The 22,118-nt window shown below is 55.8% G+C and overlaps 1 protein-coding gene across 1 annotated transcript in view; it reads right to left on the reverse strand.

Annotated features, from left to right (window-relative positions):
* ttc28 (tetratricopeptide repeat domain 28) overlaps window positions 1–22,118 on the reverse strand; it is a 166,920-nt gene that overhangs the window by 4,361 nt on the left and 140,441 nt on the right. Inside the window, exons 9-21 of the mRNA XM_084694739.1 lie at window positions 20,820–21,343; window positions 15,431–15,540; window positions 11,924–12,053; window positions 11,390–11,608; window positions 9,644–9,803; window positions 7,461–7,601; window positions 4,410–4,548; window positions 3,750–3,929; window positions 2,890–3,434; window positions 2,329–2,576; window positions 1,722–1,846; window positions 1,307–1,538; window positions 877–953 (exon numbers count right to left, since the gene is read on the reverse strand). Of these exons, the coding sequence (XP_084550865.1) occupies window positions 877–953; window positions 1,307–1,538; window positions 1,722–1,846; window positions 2,329–2,576; window positions 2,890–3,434; window positions 3,750–3,929; window positions 4,410–4,548; window positions 7,461–7,601; window positions 9,644–9,803; window positions 11,390–11,608; window positions 11,924–12,053; window positions 15,431–15,540; window positions 20,820–21,343 (2,830 nt within the window). The remainder of the gene's footprint in view (window positions 1–876; window positions 954–1,306; window positions 1,539–1,721; window positions 1,847–2,328; window positions 2,577–2,889; window positions 3,435–3,749; window positions 3,930–4,409; window positions 4,549–7,460; window positions 7,602–9,643; window positions 9,804–11,389; window positions 11,609–11,923; window positions 12,054–15,430; window positions 15,541–20,819; window positions 21,344–22,118) is intronic.

Here is a 22,118-nt window from a genome sequence, read left to right on the forward strand (position 1 = left end):
GCATTTGGAATCAAAGGTAACAAGGGTTAAGAGGTGTGCATAGTAAATTATCACATAACTTACTGAATTGCCATACATACGGCACTATGCTGTCACAAACACATCTGGTATGCTACCAAATCTGTAATGTTTGCATATACAGATTCACAGATCACTTTGCCCAGAGGAAAACTGTTAGAACTGTCAGACAACACTGTTTGAACTGTTGATCTTTGATCTCCTACAGTCATTTCTATACGTGCATATGTAGTATGTGTCGCTTTAGATGAAAGCACCTGTTAAATTAACTAAAACGCCGCGCTAACTGTAAAACATGCTGCGCTGTTGGACCATGGGACTTCCATTAGATGGTGTTCGCAACAAGTTCTCTTACTGTTATAAATCAGTGTCCTACATATAACAGGGTCGAGAAGGTCCCGAAAGGACCAGGGACATCTCGGTCATTTCTTCATGGGAACGTGCTGTACTGGAACATGGGTAGAGGACGAGGGGGTTACAGCCTTGGCCGTCACGAGGGCCAGGAAACAGAGCAGGGATTGTGCTTAAAGACCTTTGATGAACGCTGTGTTGCTGCATTTTAATGCAGATTACAGCGGGAGATTAGGGGTCCGGGTGCGTCACACACACGCTTCAGATACGCCACATCACCAGGCTGTGTCCGGATGGCTCCACGGGGTCACGTGATCGTAATCTAGCGTTTCGACGCGGCGGGCTGGACTCCTTTGTGTGTAACCTGAGACCTGGTGGTCTGTGTGTTGTGTCCACTGTAGTGTGTGTGTGTGTGTGTGGATGGTTTGTATGCTGTGGATAGTGTGTGTGTGTGTGTGTGTGTGTGTGTGTGTGTGTGTGTGGTGTGTGTGTGTGTGGGGGGCCTACCCTGTTAATGAGTTGCTCCCCGGCCTCGGAAGCAGTGATGAGTTTACACAGAGCCTGGAGCGCTGGGGGAGGCAGACCTGCAGGACACACACACGCACACACACACACATACACACACACACACACGTTATACAAACACCAGCACTATCCACTGTAGCCACGGCGACAGCAAGAAGCTATACATTAGAATCTAGATCTGTTAATCCCAGTCTTTGTTTCTTAACCTATCTACCCAGTACAGACTATACCAGACCCTCCAGTACCTTCCTAGTACAGACTAGTTCTCCCAAGTACAGACTAGACTAGACCCTCCAGTACCTACCTAGTACAGTCTAGACCAGACCCTCCTGTACCTACCCAGTACAAACTGGTTCTCCCCAGTACAGACTAGACCCCCCAGTACAGACGAGAGCAGCCCCTCAGTACGTACCCAGCAGAGACTGCAGGGTGGTGCTGCAGTGCTGCAGCCTGTCTCCTGGGTCTGCCGTGGGGAAGAACACGGCGGCAGGGATGCCGGGGCCGGCAGAGTCCAGCCGGAAGCCCACAGCGGTCAGCAGGGCCTGCCAGCCCGGGACTCCGCCCACCTTGTTCTCCACGCTCTGCTGGGACGTGTACATGGAGTTACGCTGGCCGTTCTGGATCCTCTGGAGGGACTTCTCAACCTGGGACAGGGGAGGGCAGGGGGGTGGGGGAGGTGAGTAGCTGTGTAGGAGTGTGTGTGTAGGAGTGTGTGTGTGTGTGTTTGTGTGTGTGTGTGTTTGTGTGTGTGTGTGTGTTTGTGTGTGTTTGTGTTTGTGTGAGTGTGTTTATGTGTGTGTGCGTGTGTGTGTGAACATGTCCCTCACCAGATGCAGCAAGACACGGAGAGCGTCTCTTGCTCTGTCTGGATACTGGAGGATCTCCGCCAGGGCTTGACCAATCAGAGACGAGGGACTGTTCAGCTTCACGTCGTTACCAATCAGCATGTACCCTGTGAGAAGGACAGACCAGGAACAAGGACTTACATTCGGATCTCACAAATCCACTCCTGCACCACAGATTATTATTATATGTACGATTGTAGATTACTTTTACAGATATTATTATAAGCAGGGGTGTTCAGTCCTGGTCCGTGAGAGCCCCTGTCCTGCATGTTTTAGATGTTTCCCTGCTCCACCACACCTGATTCAAATGAATGGTCATTACCCGGCTTCCACAGAGCTAGATAACGACCCTTTCATTTGAATCAGGTGTGCTGGAGCAGGGATACATCTAAAACATGCAGGACAGGGGCTCTCACGGACCAGGATTGAACACCCCTGGATTATCATTATATTCTCACTATCCAATCCCAAATTACGTTTGAGAGGATTGTCTAGTTACAGTAATAAACCCGATTAGTTTCCCTCCAACTCCTGACTCATCTCCCCTCCCTCAACACTTCCTGTGCCGTCATCACTTCCTGTGTCTCACCTGCCCAGTTGGAGGGGTGCGAGAACTGCTTGCTGCTCTGGACCGTCTTCATGGCGTCCGCCAGCGCAGCGCTGGCCTTGGTGCCGTTGAGCAGGGCCGTGTAGAAGGCGTGGACGAACACCTTGGAGGCCGCCACGGGCACGGGCCACAGGGACACCAGGACGCACTGGGCCCCCGCAGCCAGGAAGGCCCGAGTCAGACCCACCACACCGTCTGCCGTCACCTTGCTGCTGGACTCCTGGTAAGACCTGGAACACACACACAGTCTCAATACAGACTGACTGGATGAACATAGATGGATGGATGGACAGATAGACACACAGACAGACAGACAGACAGACAGGAGGACAGGAGGACAGACAGACTGACAGACAGACAGACAGACAGACAGACAGACAGACAGACAGACAGACAGACAGACAGACAGACAGACAGACAGGAGGACAGACAGACAGACAGGAGGCCAGACAGACAGACAGACAGACAGACAGACAGGAGGCCAGACAGACAGACAGACAGACAGACAGACAGACAGACAGACAGACAGGAGGCCAGCCTCACCCCAGCACCACCAGTTTGACGGGCAGGCGCAGGTCCAGGATGTCTGCAGCGCTGAGTAGGAACTCCTGCAGAGGAGGGCTGTCACAGATGCTCTCCACGTCGCTGCCGTCGTCCTGCAGGTGCAGGCCCTCTGGGATGGTGTAACTGCTCCCCAGAGAGCCCTTCCTGCCCCTCCCTCCACTCCCCCCCCGCCCGGCACCCGCCCCCCGGCCCGCCGCGCCCACCCCGGCCCCCGCGGACCCGCCCGGCCCTCCCTCGGGGTTGGGCGTCAGCACCAGGGAAGCCAGCTTCCAGGAGATGTGGGTGGCGAAGTGGGCGCACTCGGCCTGGGTCAGGGAGCTCATCACCCTCTCCTTGGTGGCGGCGGGGCCGGCCAGGGGCTGGCACCCCAGCAGCTCTGCCACCATCAGGGCCTCCTCCTCGGCCGAGGGCATGGGGCCCCACAGCCAGCGGTCCATCACTGAGGACGGCAGCCGGGGGTTGCCCACCACCGCTGCCATGGAGACGCCGCCGCAGGAGGCGGGGCCGGAGCGGCGTGGGTGTGTCTGGGGAGCGAGAGGAGGAGGACGGAGGACAAGGAGGAAGAGGAGGACGAGGAGGGAGGACGAGGAGGAAGAGGAGGAGGAGGAGGAGGAAGAAGAGGAAGAGGAGGAGGAAGAAGAGGAGGAGGAGGAAGAAAAGGAGGAGGAAGAAGAGGAGGAGGAGGAAGAGGAGGAGGAGGGAGGACGAGGAGGAAGAGGAGGAGGATTGAAGATGTGTAAACGTGGAGTCCTTCCCAAACATCCTAACTGCTCCACAACAACACACCACTGAACCCGAGGCGGAGAAGCGAGCGTGGGGAGGGTGGAGGAGGAGCTCACCTTGGCGTTGGCTCCAAGGCCGTGGATGGAGGGCACAGCTATGAGGCTGAAGCGCTCGTACAGATACTCGTTAGACGAGCTGCCCTTCAGCAGAGCGAAGGGGATGAGGTACAACTCTCCCTCCAGTACCAGAACCAGCTGCCTGTGTCTGCCCACCGGGCCACTGGAGTGCATCAGGCCCTGGACACACACACACACCGTTAATAAGGAGATATCACATACACACAGCACACACGCACACAGAGATAGCACATGCACACATCACACACAGACACGTAAATATACGAAAGGCAATATCTAGCACACACACACAATCCACGGCGGCAGGGCCACAGAGAGAGAGAGAGAGAGAGAGAGAGAGAGAGAGAGAGAGAGAGAGAGAGAGAGAGAGAGAGAGAGAGAGAGAGAGAGAGAGAGAGAGAGAGAGAGAGAGAGAGAGAGAGAGAGAGAGAGAGAGAGAGAGAGAGAGAGAGAGAGAGAGAGAGAGAGAGAGAGAGAGAGAGAGAGAGAGAGAGAGAGAGAGAGAGAGAGAGAGAGAGAGAGAGAGAGAGAGAGAGAGAGAGAGAGAGAGAGAGAGAGAGAGAGAGAGAGAGAGAGAGAGAGAGAGAGAGAGAGAGAGAGATGGAGATGGAGACGGAGAGGGAGAGGGAGAGAGCTCACCCCCTCCATGGGAGCGATGAGCAGGTCGTAGAGGGCTCTAAGGGGGGGTTTGCCCAGTCCGCTGGAGCGCCGTGGCAGGGAGCCCTCTTTAGCTGGAGACATGGTGTTACTGAACAGGCTGGTCATGCTCTGGCAGCTCCTGCAACACACACACACACATTTCAGGGCGCTTCAAAATGTCTGACAATAAAGTGAGTGGTTATAGCTTGTGCTGCTGGGGTAGAGGGGCAATACGATTGATGTCCACTAGATGGCGATGTGACATTGAGATACTGCAGGTCTGAGAATAGCGTGAGACCTTTCGACCTGACAGCCTTGCTGCAGGAGAAGAGAAGAGGAGGGAAAGAGAGAGAGAGACCCAGAGAGAAGGGGAGAGAGAGAACCACAGAGAGTGTGAGAGAGAGAGAAAGAAGGTGACATCTCACCAGTCACTCCCCACCCCCACACCCAACCACAGCCAACGCCTGTCTGCTTCTCTGTCGGCTTGTCTGCCTGTCTGTCAGTCACCCTGCCTGCCTGTCAGCCTGCCTGTCTGCCTGCCTGTGCCTGTCTGTCCATCTGTCTGTCTGCCTGTCCGTCTGTCTGTCTGCCTGTCCGTCTGTCTGTCTGCCTGTCTGTCCGTCTGTCTGTCTGTCTGTCTGCCTGTCCGTCTGTCTGTCTGTCTGTCTGCCTGTCTGCCTGTCCGTCTGTTGAGGCAGCAGCTCCTCCTCAGTGCTGGAGAGCACTACTGCTGTCTGCAGTCTGACAGGACTGATGGCTCCCTGCTGGCGTAGCGGCGTGTGGTGTGCAGGGCGCTGGTAATGCTCGCCCGGAGGCAATGAGCCTTCCGCTTTGTTTACACACACACTGGAGCTCCACGGACACACTGGCTCTCTGCTCACCATCTGCCCCAGCAGCTAGTGTCCCTTCCTGGCAGCAGCTTCAACCCTGCCACCCCCCCATCCTCCATCCTGCCCCCCTGCTAGCCCCAGGCCACTGGCTCCCCTCCAGACTCTCAGCATCCCAGCAACTCAGCTTTCCTGCCTCTCAGCCTTCCTGCCTCTCAGCCTCCTAGCCTACTAGCCTCCTAGCCTCCCAGCCTTCTAGACTACCACCCTCCGAGCCTCCTAGCCTCTCAGCCTCCTAGCCTCCAACCCTCCTAGCCTCCAACCCTCCCAGCCTCGTAGCCTCCTACACTACCACCCTTCCAGGCTCCTAGACTGCCGCCCTCCCAGCCACCTAGCCTCTTAGCCTCCTAGCCTCCCAGCCTCATAGCCTCCTACACTACCACCCTTCCAGCCTCCCAGCCTCGTAGCATCCTACACTACCAGAGAGAGAGAGAGAGTGAGAGAGAGAGAGTGAGAGTGAGAGTGAGAGTGAGAGTGAGAGTGAGAGTGAGAGAGAGAGAGAGAGAGAGAGAGAGAGAGAGAGAGGGAGGGAGGGAGGGAGGGAGGGAGGGAGGGAGGGAGGGAGGGAGGGAGGGAGGGAGGGAGGGAGGGAGGGAGGGAGGGAGGGAGGGAGGGAGGGAGGGAGGGAGGGAGGGAGGGAGGGAGGGAGGGAGGGAGGGAGGGAGGGAGGGAGGGAGGGAGGGAGGGAGGGAGGGGACGGAGGGGAGTGCGTGTAAAAAGGGTTGCACCATCTGTGAAGAAGCCGGGGAGAAGAAAGCACTAGGAGCAGGAGACCTGAACAAGACTGCAGTGATGTGGGCTAGATCCACTGCCATGTCTGCAGGGCGAACGTCACAGTGTCCACACAGAGTCCTGGAGAGAGACCCAGCCAAGATGGCCGCCATTCCTCCACCACAGTCAAGCTAGGAGATCTATGTGCTCAGTATCCATGTGCTCAGTCATTTCAAGTGTTTTCTTCGCCCTTCTAACCTCACGCGGCGGGTTGGAGCCCCTAAAGATCCATTCCATTAAGACGCAGAGGATGTAATCGTCACAGACAACTTTTAAATGAAGTCGTTGACACGTCTTTGAATTAATTCCCAACCTGTGAAAACTTGATGAGACACCTGACTAAGAGCTCCAGATGACATCATCACACGCTGGAGTCACTTTATTCGTACCTTGCAATGACTTTCCCCCCTTCTGGCTGCAGACAGACAGGATTAGATATATTCTTCTACATAATGGGTTTCTCTCTAATAGGATCAATCTATTATCTAAATCACTGGTAATTAGGAGAAGACTCAAGCCCTCGTAAAGATGAGATAAAAGAGAGCCCTTGAAAGTTGAATATTTGATCTCCATTTCAATCCCCAAGATGTTCGAGTTTTCGGCTGACAATAAGCCTTTCTTCCTTCTCCCTAGCGTTAGCGAGACAGACTGTGAGAGGTTTAGAAATCACACAGAATTATTATTTTTTTGGAGGGGGGGAGCGTAATAATGAGAGGATTGTTACCAGCAGCCTATTAAATAAGGCTTAATGAGTAGAGAGACTAAATTACAGCAGGAATGACCCTCTCCTCCTCAGAGAATCTCCACCACGCTACAGGACAGAGAACAGCGACCAAGCATGCAACTACTGTACACGATTTCAACAAAGACGCTCATCAAATTCTGCCCGTCTCTGCAAACACACAAACACAATAATGTATCCTGGAGGATGATGATGATGATGATGATGAAGTACCTGTGAGGCGGTAACATTCTCTGAAAGGTACACAACGATAAACCACACACTCCACACACACACCCTCCGCCCCACACACACACAAAATGGTTGCATGAGAGCAAAGAGCTGATAAGGGCTTTTACAGTTGGTCTCTGCACAGCCCAGTTTAATGGGGGAGAATTCATGACTCCACGCTCGCTAAACAAAGCAGAAAAGGCTCTTTTCACACAAAAGCTGCTGTTCTAATGAATCCCTCTAGCACACAGGTCCTTAACACTGTCTTCTGGGAGCAACGTCTGTGTGTGAGTGTGTGTGGATGTGGATTGTGTTTGCTGATGAAATCCCTCTGTGTGTGTGTGTGTGTCTCCTCCAAGTAACCCCCCCCCACACACACACACACACACACACCTCCCCGTTGCCCACCCAGGCCAGCCAGTTCGTCCGAGCCCCGCTCACCTGTTGAACAGGTTGTTCCTGGACACCATGCGCAGGAAGCCAGTGGGGTCGGTGACTGAGTTGAGCTTGTTGTTGAGCTCCTCAAACTGCTGGTCCAGCAGGTCTCCAGCTTCGCTCTCCGTCTCGCTGCTGGAGCCCCCCCTGAGGAGAGCGCAGAGGAGGGCGTTAGACGGAGACACCTCGCCTGGCCCACACGCTGCACTCTGTGCACACTGTGGACACTGTGGACAAGTACACACACACACACACACATGCGCGCAGAGAGACAGAATATACACACACGTCCACCGCACATGCATATGCACACACGCACACGGATAATACGCACACACACACACACCCACACACACACCCTCGGCCTAGTTTCCCAGGCTTGGTCCGGCCCTGTCAGGAAGAAGTGTTAAATCCTCTCTTTCAAAACGCTGCTGATGCTGATCCAGTCAGCAGGGAGCCTTCGTCTGAGCAGCTCTCCATCCCTCCACCCATCTCTCCACCCCTCCACCCATCTCTCCACCCCTCCACCCATCTCTCCATCCCTCTATCTCTCCATCCCTCTATCTCTCCATCCCTCTATCTCTCCATCCCTCTATCTCTCCATCCCTCTATCTCTCCATCCCTCTATCTCTCCATCCCTCCACCCATCTCTCCATCCCTCTATCTCTCCATCCCTCCACCCCTCTATCTCTCCATCTCTCCACCCCTCCACCCCCACCCATCTCTCCACCCCTCCACCCCTCCCATCCCTCTATCTCTCCATTTCTCCATCCCTCTATCTCTCCACCCCCCATCCCTCTATCTCTCCACCCCTCCACCCCCATCCATCTCTCCATCCCTCCACCCCCACCCATCCCTCCATCCCTCCACCCCACCCATCTTTCCATCCCTCCACCCCCCCATTTTTCCATTCCCCCACCCCTCTATCTCTCCATCCCTGCTCCCCCCCCCACCCCTCTATCTCTCCATCCCTGCTCCCCTCTCTCTAAGTTAAATCATGGGAACCAGTACCCCTTCTAAACTCTCCCTCCGGCTCTGTATCGCTCTCGTTCTTAATGAACCGCTCCGTCCCTGGCTCCTCATGAGGCCCGTCAAGCCCTCTCCTCTGAGCCGACACACTAGCCGGGCCTGGCACCAAAACACCAGGGTCTAACAGCTACAAAACCAGGAGTAGCAATCCATCCATTCAAGGGGAGATACTGTCTTTATACTGTTACAGTAGGTTATTGTATGATACTGTCTAATTTTGAAAAATACAGTATGATCCTGTAGGATACAGTATGTCATTGAAGGATACAGTATAATACAATGGTAGGTTTGATTCCGATTGTGAGGGTTCATGTCATTAGTCTTTGAGTCACGGAGAACCTCAATATCCCTTCTTCCACCATTTACCCAGGGTGCATTGCACTAGACGCTGATTTAGACAAGTCTTCAGTCGTGCAGTAACATGCATGCCCATTACACTTCTACAACATAAGATCCTCCTCTCTCATTCATATAGTAGGCCTTCTTATTTCTCCCCCACTTCTCTCTCTCTCTCTCTCTCTCTGTGTCTCTGTCTATGTCTCTCTCTCTCTGTCTCTCTGTCTCTCTTCCTCTCCCTCTCCCTTCCCCCCCTCCCTCCCCTTCTCGGCTCTGTAGGGTGAGGGGGGCGGTAAGTGGTGCCATATTGTGCCCATCGAGGTGCAGTGGCGTATGGCCTGCCTCCCGTTGGAGCAGTAAATGACTAAGTAATGGAGAGGGAGGGAGGGCCAGGCTGGCAGAGGGAATCAGGCTGGCACAGAACAGCCCCAGCTGGGCACTAGCGTCCAAACTCTCCCCTCTCCGAAGGAAGCACACTGCAGAAATCATTAAATGTCAAAAGGAGATTTGTGCTGTCGATACTCCCACTCCCACTCCCTCTCCCTCTCCCTCTCCCTCTCCCTCTCCCTCTCTCTCTCTCTCTCTCTCTCTCTCTCTCTCTCTCTCTCTCTCTCTCTCTCTCTCTCTCTCTCTCTCTCTCTCTCTCTCTCTCTCTGTCTCTTCACATCCCCCTGGCTGAGCAGATCCCCTCTGCTGTCTGGGAAGTGTCTATCCTTGCAGCCCTGGACTCTCCATCTATTGATCAGTCCTCCTGCAGACTCCCTCCCTCCACTCCCTCTCTTCCTCTGTGTGTGTAAGGAGCATCTGTGTGTGTGTGTGTTTACCGGCTGTAGTAAGACTCCACTCCCAGAGCCTCCCGAGCGCTGGCGATGTGCTGCTCTAGCGACGAGCCGCTGACCACACCCCCACCGCTGCCATCCTGGAAGTCTGGCCCGCCCTCGGACACGCCCTCCCCCAGGTACACCTCGTGGAACTTCAGGATACCTGGGGGGGGGAGGGACGGCGAGGTGAAGAGAGAGGGGGAGAGAGAGGGGGGAGAGAGAGGGGGAGAGAGAGGGGGAGAGGGAGGGGGGAGAGAGAGGGGGAAGAGAGAGGGGGAGAGGGAGGGGGGAGAGAGAGAGGGGGCAGAGAGAGGGGGGAGAGGGAGGGGGAGAGAGAGAGGGGGGAGAGAGAGGGGGAGAGGGAGGGGGGAGAGAGAGAGGGGGCAGAGAGAGGGGGGAGAGGGAGGGTGAAGAGAGAGGGGGGAGAGGGAGGGGGGAGAGGGAGGGGGGAAGCGGAGGAAGGAGGTAAGAAATCTTTCATGACTAGTTCATATGGCAGGTGGAGCACATGAAAACATAATGAAAAAGTATTTAGCCCACTTCACTTTGAGACAAACACTCCTTAACTTGCTCGTAACAAGAGAGCATATGGTGCGCTTCCATATCGACTCCACATACAAGCGCGTCTGCTGAGCAAAGAAGAATGAAACAAATAATGCTCCATAAAAGATAAGGCTGCATGAGCCATCTGCTATCGCCATGGGAGCGGAGACGAGAGGATGGGCGGCTGGGGGGGGGGGTGGTGGTTGGGGGGGGGGTGGTGGTTCTGACAGCGCTTCACCATGCTGCCTGATCGCTGATCGCTTTCGCTGGCTGTGCCGTGTTCAGATCTGCATGAGCTGTTAGGATGATTGGAGCTGTCCTTTTGCTGACTGCACAGGCTGCATGTGTGGGAGACGTGTACCAGGGGCCCCTTACTCCCTGGTGGTCTGCATCAGGTCTGGTCTGGGTCTGGTCTGGGTCTGGGTCTGGGTCAGGGTCTGGGTCAGGGTCAGGGTCAGGGTCTGGTCGCACGGGCCGGCCATTGCCTTGGCAGCCGAGCTGTCAGTCAGTCAGTCAGTGTCATAGTCTTGCTCCGAGCGTTTCTTCTTGTCTTTGGTGTGACAGAGCTGCACCTAGACACTCCATGCTAATGCACACAGCTACTGGGTATGTGTGAGTGTGTAGGTGAGTATATGTGTGTGTGTGTTAATTGTTTCCCAGCTGGCTTGTGTGTGGATATTTCTAGCACACGTGTTGTTTCTGTCAGTGTCAGTTAGTATGGTTGGTTGGCAGGAGCCCTAAGGCGGGTGAGGTGGGGGTGGGATGGGGGGAAGGGGGGGGGGGGTAACACTGGCAGCCGGGAATGGCAGGTGGCACTGCCACCTCGTGTTAAAGTTGGCTTCTCACCCTCCCCCCTCCTCCCCCCCCACCCCCGCTTCCAAACACCCCCTCCACCCCCACCCTCCCCCTCCACCACCCCCACCCTCCACCCCTTCCACCCCCACCTCCACCCCCAGCCTCGCTTCCAAGAATCAGCCACAGCCTCCTTTGAATACACCAAGCCACAGTCTAACACACACATAGACTCTGGGTCTGGATTCCATCTGAACAGTAAGCTCAGTGTCTCTCACTGCCTTTCCAGCAGGTATTCACTGTGCTCCTTTCCTCTCGCTGCGTCTCACCACCGCACGCTGTCTCGACGTACACCAACAGCTCAGGGGTCACAGGGTCACCACAGTCCCCCCCCCCCCCCCCCCAGGTACCCACCAGCCCCGGGGGCGAGCAGCCAGCTATAGAGGTACCCAGCCGCCATGGAGAAGTAGAGCACCAGGGCGCGGTGGCTGGTGACCGTGTCCAGGATGTGCTCCACAGTAACAGGGGCGTAGGGGTCTGAATCCTGCTGGCCCGTCTGACGCTCCACCAGCAAGTCGGCGAAGGCCCGCGTGCGGCCGCGCTCCGCTACCGCCAGCGCCTCGTCGTGGTGACCTGCGGACGCACCGAGGGGGTGGAGGGGGGGGTCAGAGGTCGTCCCTTCATCTAAAACAGTGGTTCTCAACCCAGTCCTCAGGGACCCCCTGTCCTGCATGTTTTAGATGTTTTCCTGCTCCAACACACCTGAATCAAATAAAAGGGTTGTTATCTAGCTCTGTAGAAGCTTAGTAACGAATATGCATTTGAATCGGGTGTGTTGGAGCAGGGAAACATCTAAAACACGCAGAACAGGGGGTCCCTGAGGACAGGGTTGAGAACCACCAATCTAAAAGATCCAGGAAGTGACGGGGGAGAGGGGGCGGTGCTTACCGAGGCTGACGAGGACCCTCTGGAGCGCCTGGTAGGACGACGTCTGCAGGTCGAACAGGGACAGCTTGTAGTCGGTGCTGTGCTGCGCCTCGTGTCGGATGGTCTCGAACAGAGCAGACGCCCGGTACAGCTGAGGACACACAAGCACGCCGCGGTCAGACGGACAGCCCCACGCAGCCTCGTAGAGGGGGTGGTGTCGGGTCCTGTGGGTGTGACGTGGCCTGGGGGGGGTGAAGAGGTGCAGTGGCGCCATCTGGCCACTTGGGGGCAGTGGCTCTCCTTGTGGCGCGTGGGGCGGGAGAGAGATGCAGGTCTGCTGTCTGCTTGCCTCTCTCCTTCAGCCAGCGCAGGAAGGTAGACCAACACTGACACAAACACCACAGTTCCCTCCACCACCACCACCTCTCCTCCCTCCCCTCCTTCACCTTCCACCACCACCTCTGGAGGAAGGAGGGAAGTATAGAGAGACAGAGGGAGGGGGGGGTATAGAGAAACAGAGGGAGGAGGGAGGTATAGAGAAACAGAGGGAGGTATAGAGAGACAGAGGTAGGTATAGAGAGACAGAGGGAGGAGGGAGGTATAGAGAGACAGAGGGAGGAGGGAGGTGTAGAGAGACAGAGGGAGGAGGGAGGTGTAGAGAGACAGAGGGAGGTGTAGAGAGACAGAGGGAGGACGGTGAGGTGAGATGGCAGACAAGGTGTGGGTGGGGGGCAGGCTGATGGCCGGCCCCAGCTGCCCAGAGTAGTGCTGATTCATGGGAGCTGCTATTGATTTCCTATTGCTCCTCCTCTGGCAGCCCTTTAAGATGACAGAGAGCTGAGCATCCAGTCTGCTGGGGGCCAGCACTGAGGCTCATGGTGCCACTCACATGGCGGGGGCTGGGGGTGAGGCAGGGGCTGGGGGTGAGGCGGGGGCTGGGGGTGAGGCGGGGGCTGGGGGTGAGGCGGGGGCTGGGGGTGAGGCGGGGGCTGGGGGTGAGGCAGGGGCTGGGGGTGAGGCAGGGGCTGGGGGTGAGGCGGGGGCTGGGGGTGAGGCAGGGGCTGGGGTTTTGGCGGGGGCTGGGGGTGAGGCTGGAGCTGGAGGTGAGACTTGGGGTGGGGGAGGAGGTGTAGCTAGCGCTGGGGTAGAGTATAGAGGTCAGTTTGGGGGTGGGAGTGGAGGTGAGGCTGGGGCTGGAGGTGGGGCTCGGGCTGGAAATGAGGCTGGAGGTGAGGCTGGGGCTGGAGGTGGGGCTGGAGGTGGGGCTGGAGGTGAGGCTGGGGCTGGAGGTGGGAGTGGAGGTGAGGCTGGGGCTGGAGGTGGGGCTGGAGGTGGGGCTGGAGGTGAGGCTGGGGCTGGAGGTGGGAGTGGAGGTGAGGCTGGGGCTGGAGGTGGGCCTGGGGCTGGAGGTGAGGCTGGAGGTGAGGCTGGGGCTGGAGGTGGGGCTGGAGGTGGGGCTGGAGGTGGGGCTGGAGGTGAGGCTGGATGTGAGGCTGGGGCTGGGGCTGGAGGTGAGGCTGGGGCTGGAGGTGGGCCTGGGGCTGGAGGTGAGGCTGGGGCTGGAGGTGGGGCTGGAGGTGAGGCTGGAGGTGAGGCTGGGGCTGGGGCTGGAGGTGGGAGTGGTGGTGGGAGTGGATGAGGAAAAGGAAGGGGGCTGGGTTCTTTAAATCAGATACATTACTGTCTGTATGTAACAGGATATTATAGGACGTGTGTGTGTGTCTGTGTGTGTAGTGGAGAGGTAGCTGAACGTAGCCAGGTCTGTCCCCAAGGTCATGCAGGAAAGTGTGTCAGATGAAAAAGAAACTCAAAGGAGGAAAGAGGGAGAGAGAGAGAGAGAGAGAGAGAGAGAGAGAGAGAGAGAGAGAGAGAGAGAGAGAGAGAGAGAGAGAGAGAGAGAGAGAGAGAGAGAGAGAGAGAGAGAGAGAGAGAGAGAGAGAGAGAGAGAGAGAGAGAGAGAGAGAGAGAGAGAGAAGATGGAGGAGAGAGAGAGAGAGAGAGAGAGAGAGAGAGAGAGAGAGAGAGAGAGAGAGAGAGAGAGAGAGAGAGAGAGAGAGAGAGAGAGAGAGAGAGAGAGAGAGAGAGAGAGAGAGAGAGAGAGAGAGAGAGAGAAGATGGAGGGAGAGAGAGAGAGAGAGAGAGAGAGAGAGAGAGAGAGAGAGAGAGAGAGAGAGAGAGAGAGAGAGAGAGAGAGAGAGAGAGAGAGAGAGAGAGAGAGAGAGAGAGAGAGAGAGAGAGAGAGAGAGAGAGAGAGAGAGAGAGAGAGAGAGAGAGAGAGAGAGAGAGGGCAGTGTTCAGTCTGGCTGCGCTGCATCACTGCTGGTAATACTAGAGCTAGACTGATTCTGCTGATAAGGCTGGAGTCTGATTGCTGCTGTGCTTCTCCAATCTGCTGGGCCCACAAACATCCCTTCCAGGAGAGAGCTCATTCCTCACAGTTCTCCAGCCAGCCCTCCACCCACACCCAGCTTCAAACAAACCCAATCCCAGGAGTGCTGCGTCTGCAACAAGCAGCCGAGCTGCGCTAACCCGTGGCTAGCATCTAACACCCTTGAGCAGCGCCCGCAAAAACTGGTTCCTCCGCATGTATCCTGAACAAATGGCCCATAATGACCGGCTCTTCATATCTGATCATGTGATGAGAGGAGGCACCGCCCCCACAACCATAAACCTACCCCCACCCCCCCAACCCCCTAACCGCCACTCTTAATATGGAGATCCTGTACATAAGAGCAGGTAAGCACTCTTTCATTACAGCCCATGGAAATCCCTCTCACCATGACTCGACGACCCCCCAGCTGACCTTGTTAATGAAACCATGTGCGCAGGTCGTCTCGAGAACCCTGTTTAACCCCCCCCCCCAACACACACACACACGCACACACACACACACGCACGGTGTGTCACAGAGCCGCCACAGAATCACAGCCGTCGGGTTCAAAACTCAAATTAGGTTTAAAAAACGTGCCGAGCGAGAACACACGGGGTCAAGACCGCTCCTTCGAGCAGGACGGACGCGGCGTGCATTCTAAGCGTGGCGCCAAGCGCAGACGCACGCGCGAACAAGGCGATGAAGTGGGTCAGGATGTTTACCAAGGTCATGTGGAACACAGGCCCAGCTCATGAATAATCATGAGATCTATACTCAGAGGACAACAATGTCCTTTCCCACCATCACATCAGCCCTTCCTGGGAGGCATACTGCCTGAGAAAACACCGTGATCACTCTGATAATCACATGGGCTGATAATAACACTATTAGTGTTAACAATGGGGGGGGCTGGTGGTAGGAAAGGGGGAGTGGAGAGGAGAGGAGGAGATGAGGAGGAGAGGAGGAGAGGAGAGAGGAGGAGAGGAGAAAGGAGGGGAGGAGAGGAAGATAGAAGAGGAGGAGAGAGGAGGAGAGGGGGAGAGGAGGAGAGGAGGAGAGGAGGAGAGGAGGAGAGGAGGAGAGTAGGAGAGGAGGAGAGAGGAGGAGAGGAGAGAAGAGGAGAGAAGAGGAAGAGAGTAGGAGAGGAGGATGAGTACCTGATGTTGGGCCTCCTCCAGGTTCCCGCTGGCCCAGAGAGACAGCCCCAGACGATGGCGGATCTTTGCCTCATCTTCACGCCGAGCCAGCTGCTCTGCCAGCCGCAAGCCTGGGAGAGAGAGACAGAGAGAGAGAGAGAGAGAGAGAGAGAGAGAGAGAGAGAGAGAGAGAGAGAGAGAGAGTGAGAGAGAGAGAGAGAGAGAGAGGGGAAGGGGGAGGGAGGGAGGGAGGGAGAGGAGAAGGGGAGGAGATAAAGACAGAGGTAGACGAAGAGCGAGAAAAAGAGGGAGTGAAAGAGAGAGGACAGAGAGAGAGAGAGAGAGAGAGAGAGAGAGAGAGAGAGAGAGAGAGAGAGAGAGAGAGAGAGAGAGAGAGAGAGAGAGAGAGAGTGAGTGTAGAAATAATTTGGCCCTGAGGACAGACACACAGGTATCTTTCAGGATAGCAGATGTTAGCGTAGCGTGAAACTGGTAGCCAGACAGAGAACAGATTTGAATACCTGGCCTCAGTTCCTCTCTCTCACTCAGTACTGAAACACACTCACACACAAAGGCAAACACAACACACTCACACCCTCTCTGACACACACACACACACAGTGTGAGGCTATTAGGGTACTGATGTACCCTGAGTACATAGCAATCGATGCTAAGGATTGAGTGTCTGAAACAACACAAACATGCTCTAACCAAACAGAGCAGAGGAGTCTAGAGACAGCAGCTCTTTACCCACACAGCCCTCACCTCTACAGCCCTCAGCACACCACCCAGACCTGCCTCTACAGCCCTCAGCACACCACCCAGACCTGGCTCTACAGCCCTCAGCACACCACCCAGACCTGCCTCTACAGCCCTCAGCACACCACCCAGACCTGCCTCTACAGCCCTCACCACACCACCCAGACCTGCCTCTACAGTGTGTGTGTGTGTGTGAGTGGGGTGTGTGTGTACTCTCTGAAGCGTGACGTGTTTGTCACATCTGTGAGTGTGTCGTCATTCTGGGCTTTGCCCAATTACTGGCAGCAAAGGGAAACAGGAAGTGAGGGACAGCTAGTCTGTCACTTGTCACCTCCAAGGTGCTGACTGCACAACACGCAAGGTGGCTCTCCACCACACCGGCGCTCATGCAAAGCCGAGCTGTTTGTCTGTGAGCGATGCCGTCTTCATCTCCACAGTGTCTCCTGGACCGAGCCTCCGACCGCTCAAACACCGTTGGAGCTGTGCACTTCTGATCCTTGCATCTGCTCTACTTTCCACACGGCCTGTCAGTGTGTGGTTGAGGATTCAGGCTGAAACACACGTCTATGTATATGTGAGGTGGCTAGACGATGGAAGGGAGAAGAGCACAGCGCTGCCACCCCCGTCTCGCTCGGTATTTCCAGGCATTCCTGGAAGCTGGAGGGAATGTGACCCAGATAGAGAGAACCAGGAGCGTGACCAGGAACGCCGGACTATTCCGGAAGATTCCAAGTTCCCAGGAGAGTGTGTGTGTCTGCCCTTGGAGATCCAGCAGTCTTTGAAGCCTGCAGTGTCTCTCCCCCTTTCTCCCCTTATCTCTCCATACCGCCCTCACTCTCTCCCCCCACCTTCATCTCTCTCTCTTTCACATATCCTGCTCCTTCTAACTTTGTCTCCCTTCAAGCCCCTGACTTACAGCTCTCCCCTTCCCTCCTCTCCTCCTCACCTATTCTCTTCACCTCTCCCCTCCCTTCCCCTCCTCTCCCCTCCCTTCCCCTCTCCTATCTCCTCCTCTCGCTGTTTCATTGTGCCTGCCGTGCAGTACTTGCAGGGACTCTGTAGTGCTTGGGTCTCATTAGACACTGCAGCTGCACAGAGAACATGTATCTGAATCTCATCTCTCAGAGGCAGCTCCACCATTCACTGCTCTCCAGCCATCTCCAAACCTCTTTCACTCTCTCTGCCTCTCTCTCTCTTTCTATCTCTCTCTCTCTGTCTCTGTACCTCTCTCTCTATCTGCCCCTCTCTCAGCCTCTATCTCTGCTTCTCTCTCTCTTTATGTCTGTCTGTCTCTCTGTCTGTCTCTCTGTCTGTCTGTCTCTCTGTCTGTCTGTCTGTCTGTCTGTCTGTCTCTCTGTCTGTCCGTCTGTCTGCTTGTCTCCCTCTCCCCCTCTCCCCCTCTCCCCCTCTCTCCCTCTCCCTCTCCCTCTCCCTCTCCCTCTCCCTCTCCCTCTCCCTCTCCCTCTCCTCTCTCTCTCTCTCTCTCTCTCTCTCTCTCTCTCTCTCTCTCTCTCTCTCTCTCTCTCTCTCTCTCTCTCTCTCTGTCTCTCTCTCTCTCTCTAGCTCTGTTGGTCCTCTATGAAGAGGCTTGAAAGTCAGCCTCCATGTTATCATACATCAGCTGACAGTTGAGTGAAATAATACATGTGAGTCGTCACATTCTGTATGTTACTGCCTCGTGTCCTCTTTAGAAGCTCTCTTTCTTCTTTCTCTCTGTCTCTCTCTGTTCTATATCTCTCTGTTCCTCTCTTTCTCTCTGTTCTATATCTCTCTGTCTTTCTCTTTCTCCCCCTGTCCCTCTCCCCCTCTCTCTCCCTCTCAGTTCAGAAAAGTCTTTAATGGCATGAAATACATTTGTAAATCTTTTTCTCTCACTTCCTCTCTCAACTACTTCCTCCCTCTCCCTCTCTCCTCCTCTCCATCTCTCCCTCGCTTCCTCTGCCTCGCTCCCTCTCCCTCGCTCCCTCTCCCTCGCTCCCTCTCCCTCGCTCCCTCTCCCTCTCTCCTCCTCTCCATCTCTCCCTCGCTCCCTATCTCCCTCTGCCTCCTCTCCCTCGCTCCCTCTCCCTCGCTCCCTCTGCCCCCTCTCCCTGGCTCCCTCTCCCCCCCTCTCCCTCTCTCCCTCTCTCCCTGTCCTCTCCCTGTCACTCTGAGGCTGTCAGTCACGGTGCCTTTGGTGAGGCCTGTAGCCGCAGTCACGTAGCGCCGGCTGCCGTGAGGGTGAGGATGAGGATCTGGCTGGGAGTTGAGAAGCAGCGCAGCACACACACTGTAGAGGGTGGCTGACAGCTGCTGAAGACTCAGCTCTGCCCTGGGGGCCAGTACACACACACACACACACGCACGCACACACACACACTGACACACAAACACACACACGTACGAACATACAAACATATGTGCATCCCTGCAAGGGAAAACAACACAGTCACAGTGAGGGAACATCACACACACACACACACGTCCTTATAATCACGGACCCACACACACAACAATACATTTACAAACAATGGCAGAAGTGATTCACACAGCTACACAATCACACAAACATAAACATACCCCCCCACACACACACACACACACACACACACACTGGAGGCATGGTGACAGTGAAGGGATGAAAGTCACACAGTGTCACCTAATTATGAATCTTATGATGAGAAATGAAAAAAATGATAATAGCACTGCAGGCATTAACACTGCTGTGTCTCTGTTCCCTACTGTGAGGCAGTAGTGCTGATGCACACGCACACACATAAGAGCACACACACAGTCACACACACACACACACGCGCACGCACACTTCCCACTCTTGCTCAGGTCACATGCTGTCACTACAGGCACTAGTGAGGAGGTTTCTCCCGCCTTCCAAACGATTCTTTTTCGGGTAACAAAACAGAAGAAGAAAAACATGTGGTGCAGCTCGAAAACACAGAACAAAAGAAGGGACTGATGCAGGGAGGGAGGGAGGGACTGATGCAGGGAGGGAGGGATGGAGGGAGGGAGGGAGGGAGGGGGGAGGGAGGGAGGGAGGGAGGGAGGGAGGGAGGGGGGAGGGAGGGAGGGAGGGAGGGAGGGAGGGAGGGAGGGAGGGAGGGAGGGAGGGAGGGAGGGAGGGAGGGAGGGGGGAGGGAGGGGGGAGGGAGGGGGGAGGGGGGAGGGAGGGAGGGAGGGATGAAAAACTAGAGAAGAGAGTGGAGTAACCACCTTGGTAGCTCTCAGGTCTGGGTGCTGCAGGTCTGGGTAGCCTGGCTGGAAATAATTGGCTGTCAAGCATGGTGAAGGTAGTGTTGTTTTTCAGAGCGGGACGTAGCAACAATGCAAGGACAGCACAGGGGACAACAGGGAGACGGGCGAGGGATAAAGCACCGTGTCGCCTGGGGCTGCATTAAAGCTTAACCAGAGGGGACAAGGAAGAGGATGAGGGTGAGGGTGGGGATGAGGGTGGGGATGAGGGTGGGGATGAGGGTGAGGGTGGGGATGGGGGTGAGGGTGGGGATGGGGGTGAGGGAGGGGATGAGGGTGGGGACGAGGATGAGGGTGGGAATGAGGGAGGGGATGAGGGTGGGGATGAGGGTGGGGAGGAGGATGAGGGTGGGGATGAGGGTGGGGACGAGGATGAGGGTGGGGACGAGGATGAGGGTGGGGATGAGGGTGGGGACGAGGATGAGGGTGGGGATGAGGGAGGGGATGAATCCAGGGGAGGTGATCACCTGATCACTGCTGCTACACCTCCCTCAGGAGACTGTCTGTCAGTCAACAGGGCTCAGCCAAGGAAGCACTATAAACCCAACTCATTATTATTATTATTATTAATCAAATCAAATGTAGAATACTATTAATAAGAGTGACTGTATCACAGCCCAGGGAGCCGCTCCAGGGAGGCTTGACTGATTGCATCTCTCCTCAGAGCCCCTCTTTGTCACTTCCTCCCAGCGACTAACACTTCATACCCTGCCATCGACGTAATGAGTTTTAGAGAGGCAGAGCTGCAGGTTGTTATTTGACCATAATCTATAGGGGACAATGATGCGTGAGAGAGAGAGAGAGTGAGTGAGTGAGTGAGTGAGTGAGTGAGTGAGTGAGTGAGAGAGAGAGAGAGAGAGAGAGAGAGAGAGAGAGAGAGAGAGAGAGAGAGAGAGAGAGTGACAGAGAGAGTGAGAGTGACAGAGAGAGAGAGAGAGAGAGAGAGAGAGAGAGAGAGAGAGAGAGAGAGAGAGAGAGAGAGAGAGAGAGAGAGAGAGAGAGTGAGAGAGAGAGTGAGAGAGAGACAGGCAGGAGTCTGTTGGGTCTGAGTGTGAAGAGATCTGTTGGCAGCTCATTTGAAAGTGCCATCTGAGAGAATGGATTTAGAGGTGTGAAGAATGGCAGGCTGCAAGCCGGAGAAATGCCTAGGCGGGCACAGTGATCGGCTTTCACACACACACACACACACAGGCGCTCACAAATACACATGCATGCCACCGCACACACACACACAAATCCACAAGCTAATAAAAATGTAAAAGAAGGCAAAAGCTTAGCTTCAAACACGCGCAGGCTAACACACACATTCACAGAACAGAAGCCTGTCAACTCCTTCAACAAAGACCCAGTCTCTCTCTTTCCCTCTCCCTATCCCTCTCCCTCCTTCCCTATCTCTCTCTCCTACCTTCCTGGAGGTACATGACAGCCTGCGAGTAGTTCTGCAGCGCGTGGTGTGTCCTCCCCAGGCTGCCGTAGGCCAGCGTCTTGGCGCCCAGGTCGTTGGTCTGCGCCGCCACGCTCAGGTGCTGCTCCTGGAACACCACGGCTCGCTCGTAGTTGCCCAGCGACTCGTACGTGAGGCCCAGGTTGCCGTAGGCGCGGCCCTGCCGTGCGGGGCTCCCTGCCTCCTCGGCGATCTCCAGGTCGCTCTGGTGGCAGCGCAGCGCCGTCTCGTACTCCCCCATGGACTGGTAGACGGAGCCCAGGCCGCAGCTGGCGTCGCCCTCCAGCAGGCGGTCCTCCGTCTCCCTGGCAATGACCAGCTGGCGCTCCAGGCAGGAGATGGCCTGCTCGTAGTTGCCCAGCTGGCTGTGCAGGGCGCCCAGCTCCCCGTAGGCCTGGGCCTTGCCCCCGCATCCGCCAAGCTCATGGGCCACCACCAGGCGCTTCTCGAAGCACACCAGGGACTGCTGCAGGTTGCCCATAGCCCTATAGGGGGAGGCAGAGAGAGGGAGGGAGGGGCGGGGCGGGGGGAGGCACAGTGGAGGAGGGTGAGGGTGAAGTAGGTGGGGATTCAGATTGAACAGCCACCCTGTAATTACCGGGTGTGTGCTCCTCTGCCGAACAAACACGGGGGACTGGAGAGGGTCCTGAGTGCGCTCTCCAGCCCAGCTCATCCCCCTGCTTAGCTTCCGTCACACATCGAGCATCTCAGCTCGCATCTCATCCGCACGTGCGGCCGCATGCCTGCTCGAGGGGCCAGAGAGGAGCGCGCCACGTCGAATCAGTGAGAGACCTCGACAGTCGCAAACTCACATTTCCACGTGAATAAAAAATGGGTTTAGATAGCGGGTCATGTGTTGATTCTCGATGTGTGTGTTTGACTGTGTGTACCCCTGTGTGTCTGTGCGTGCTGGGCCGTAATAACTATGGTGCAGTGGTGTCGGAGAATGAGGAGGCGTAGTAGGTTATGATGCAATTCAGCTGAGAGGTTAGTGAATAATACAATTCACCATGCACTTGCCCTCAACATAACAGCTGTCGCAATGACATCCTGGTTTCTCTCTCTCTTTCTCCCTCTACCTCTCCTTCTCCCTTTCCTTCTCCTTCTCCCTCTCTTTCTCTCTGTTTACCCCGTGGCTGAGTTCTGTATTCATCTCAGTGTATTGTTCGCCGCTAGCGGCTAAACTGACTGTATTCAGATGCTCAACCAGGGCAACAATTGGTGGAGGCGGTTTAAGAGGGAGCATTAACAGAATAAAAA

The sequence above is a fragment of the Hypomesus nipponensis genome, chromosome 28 (assembly GCF_054491055.1).
Source record: "Hypomesus nipponensis isolate SF chromosome 28, ASM5449105v1, whole genome shotgun sequence".
NCBI lineage: Eukaryota > Metazoa > Chordata > Actinopteri > Osmeriformes > Osmeridae > Hypomesus > Hypomesus nipponensis.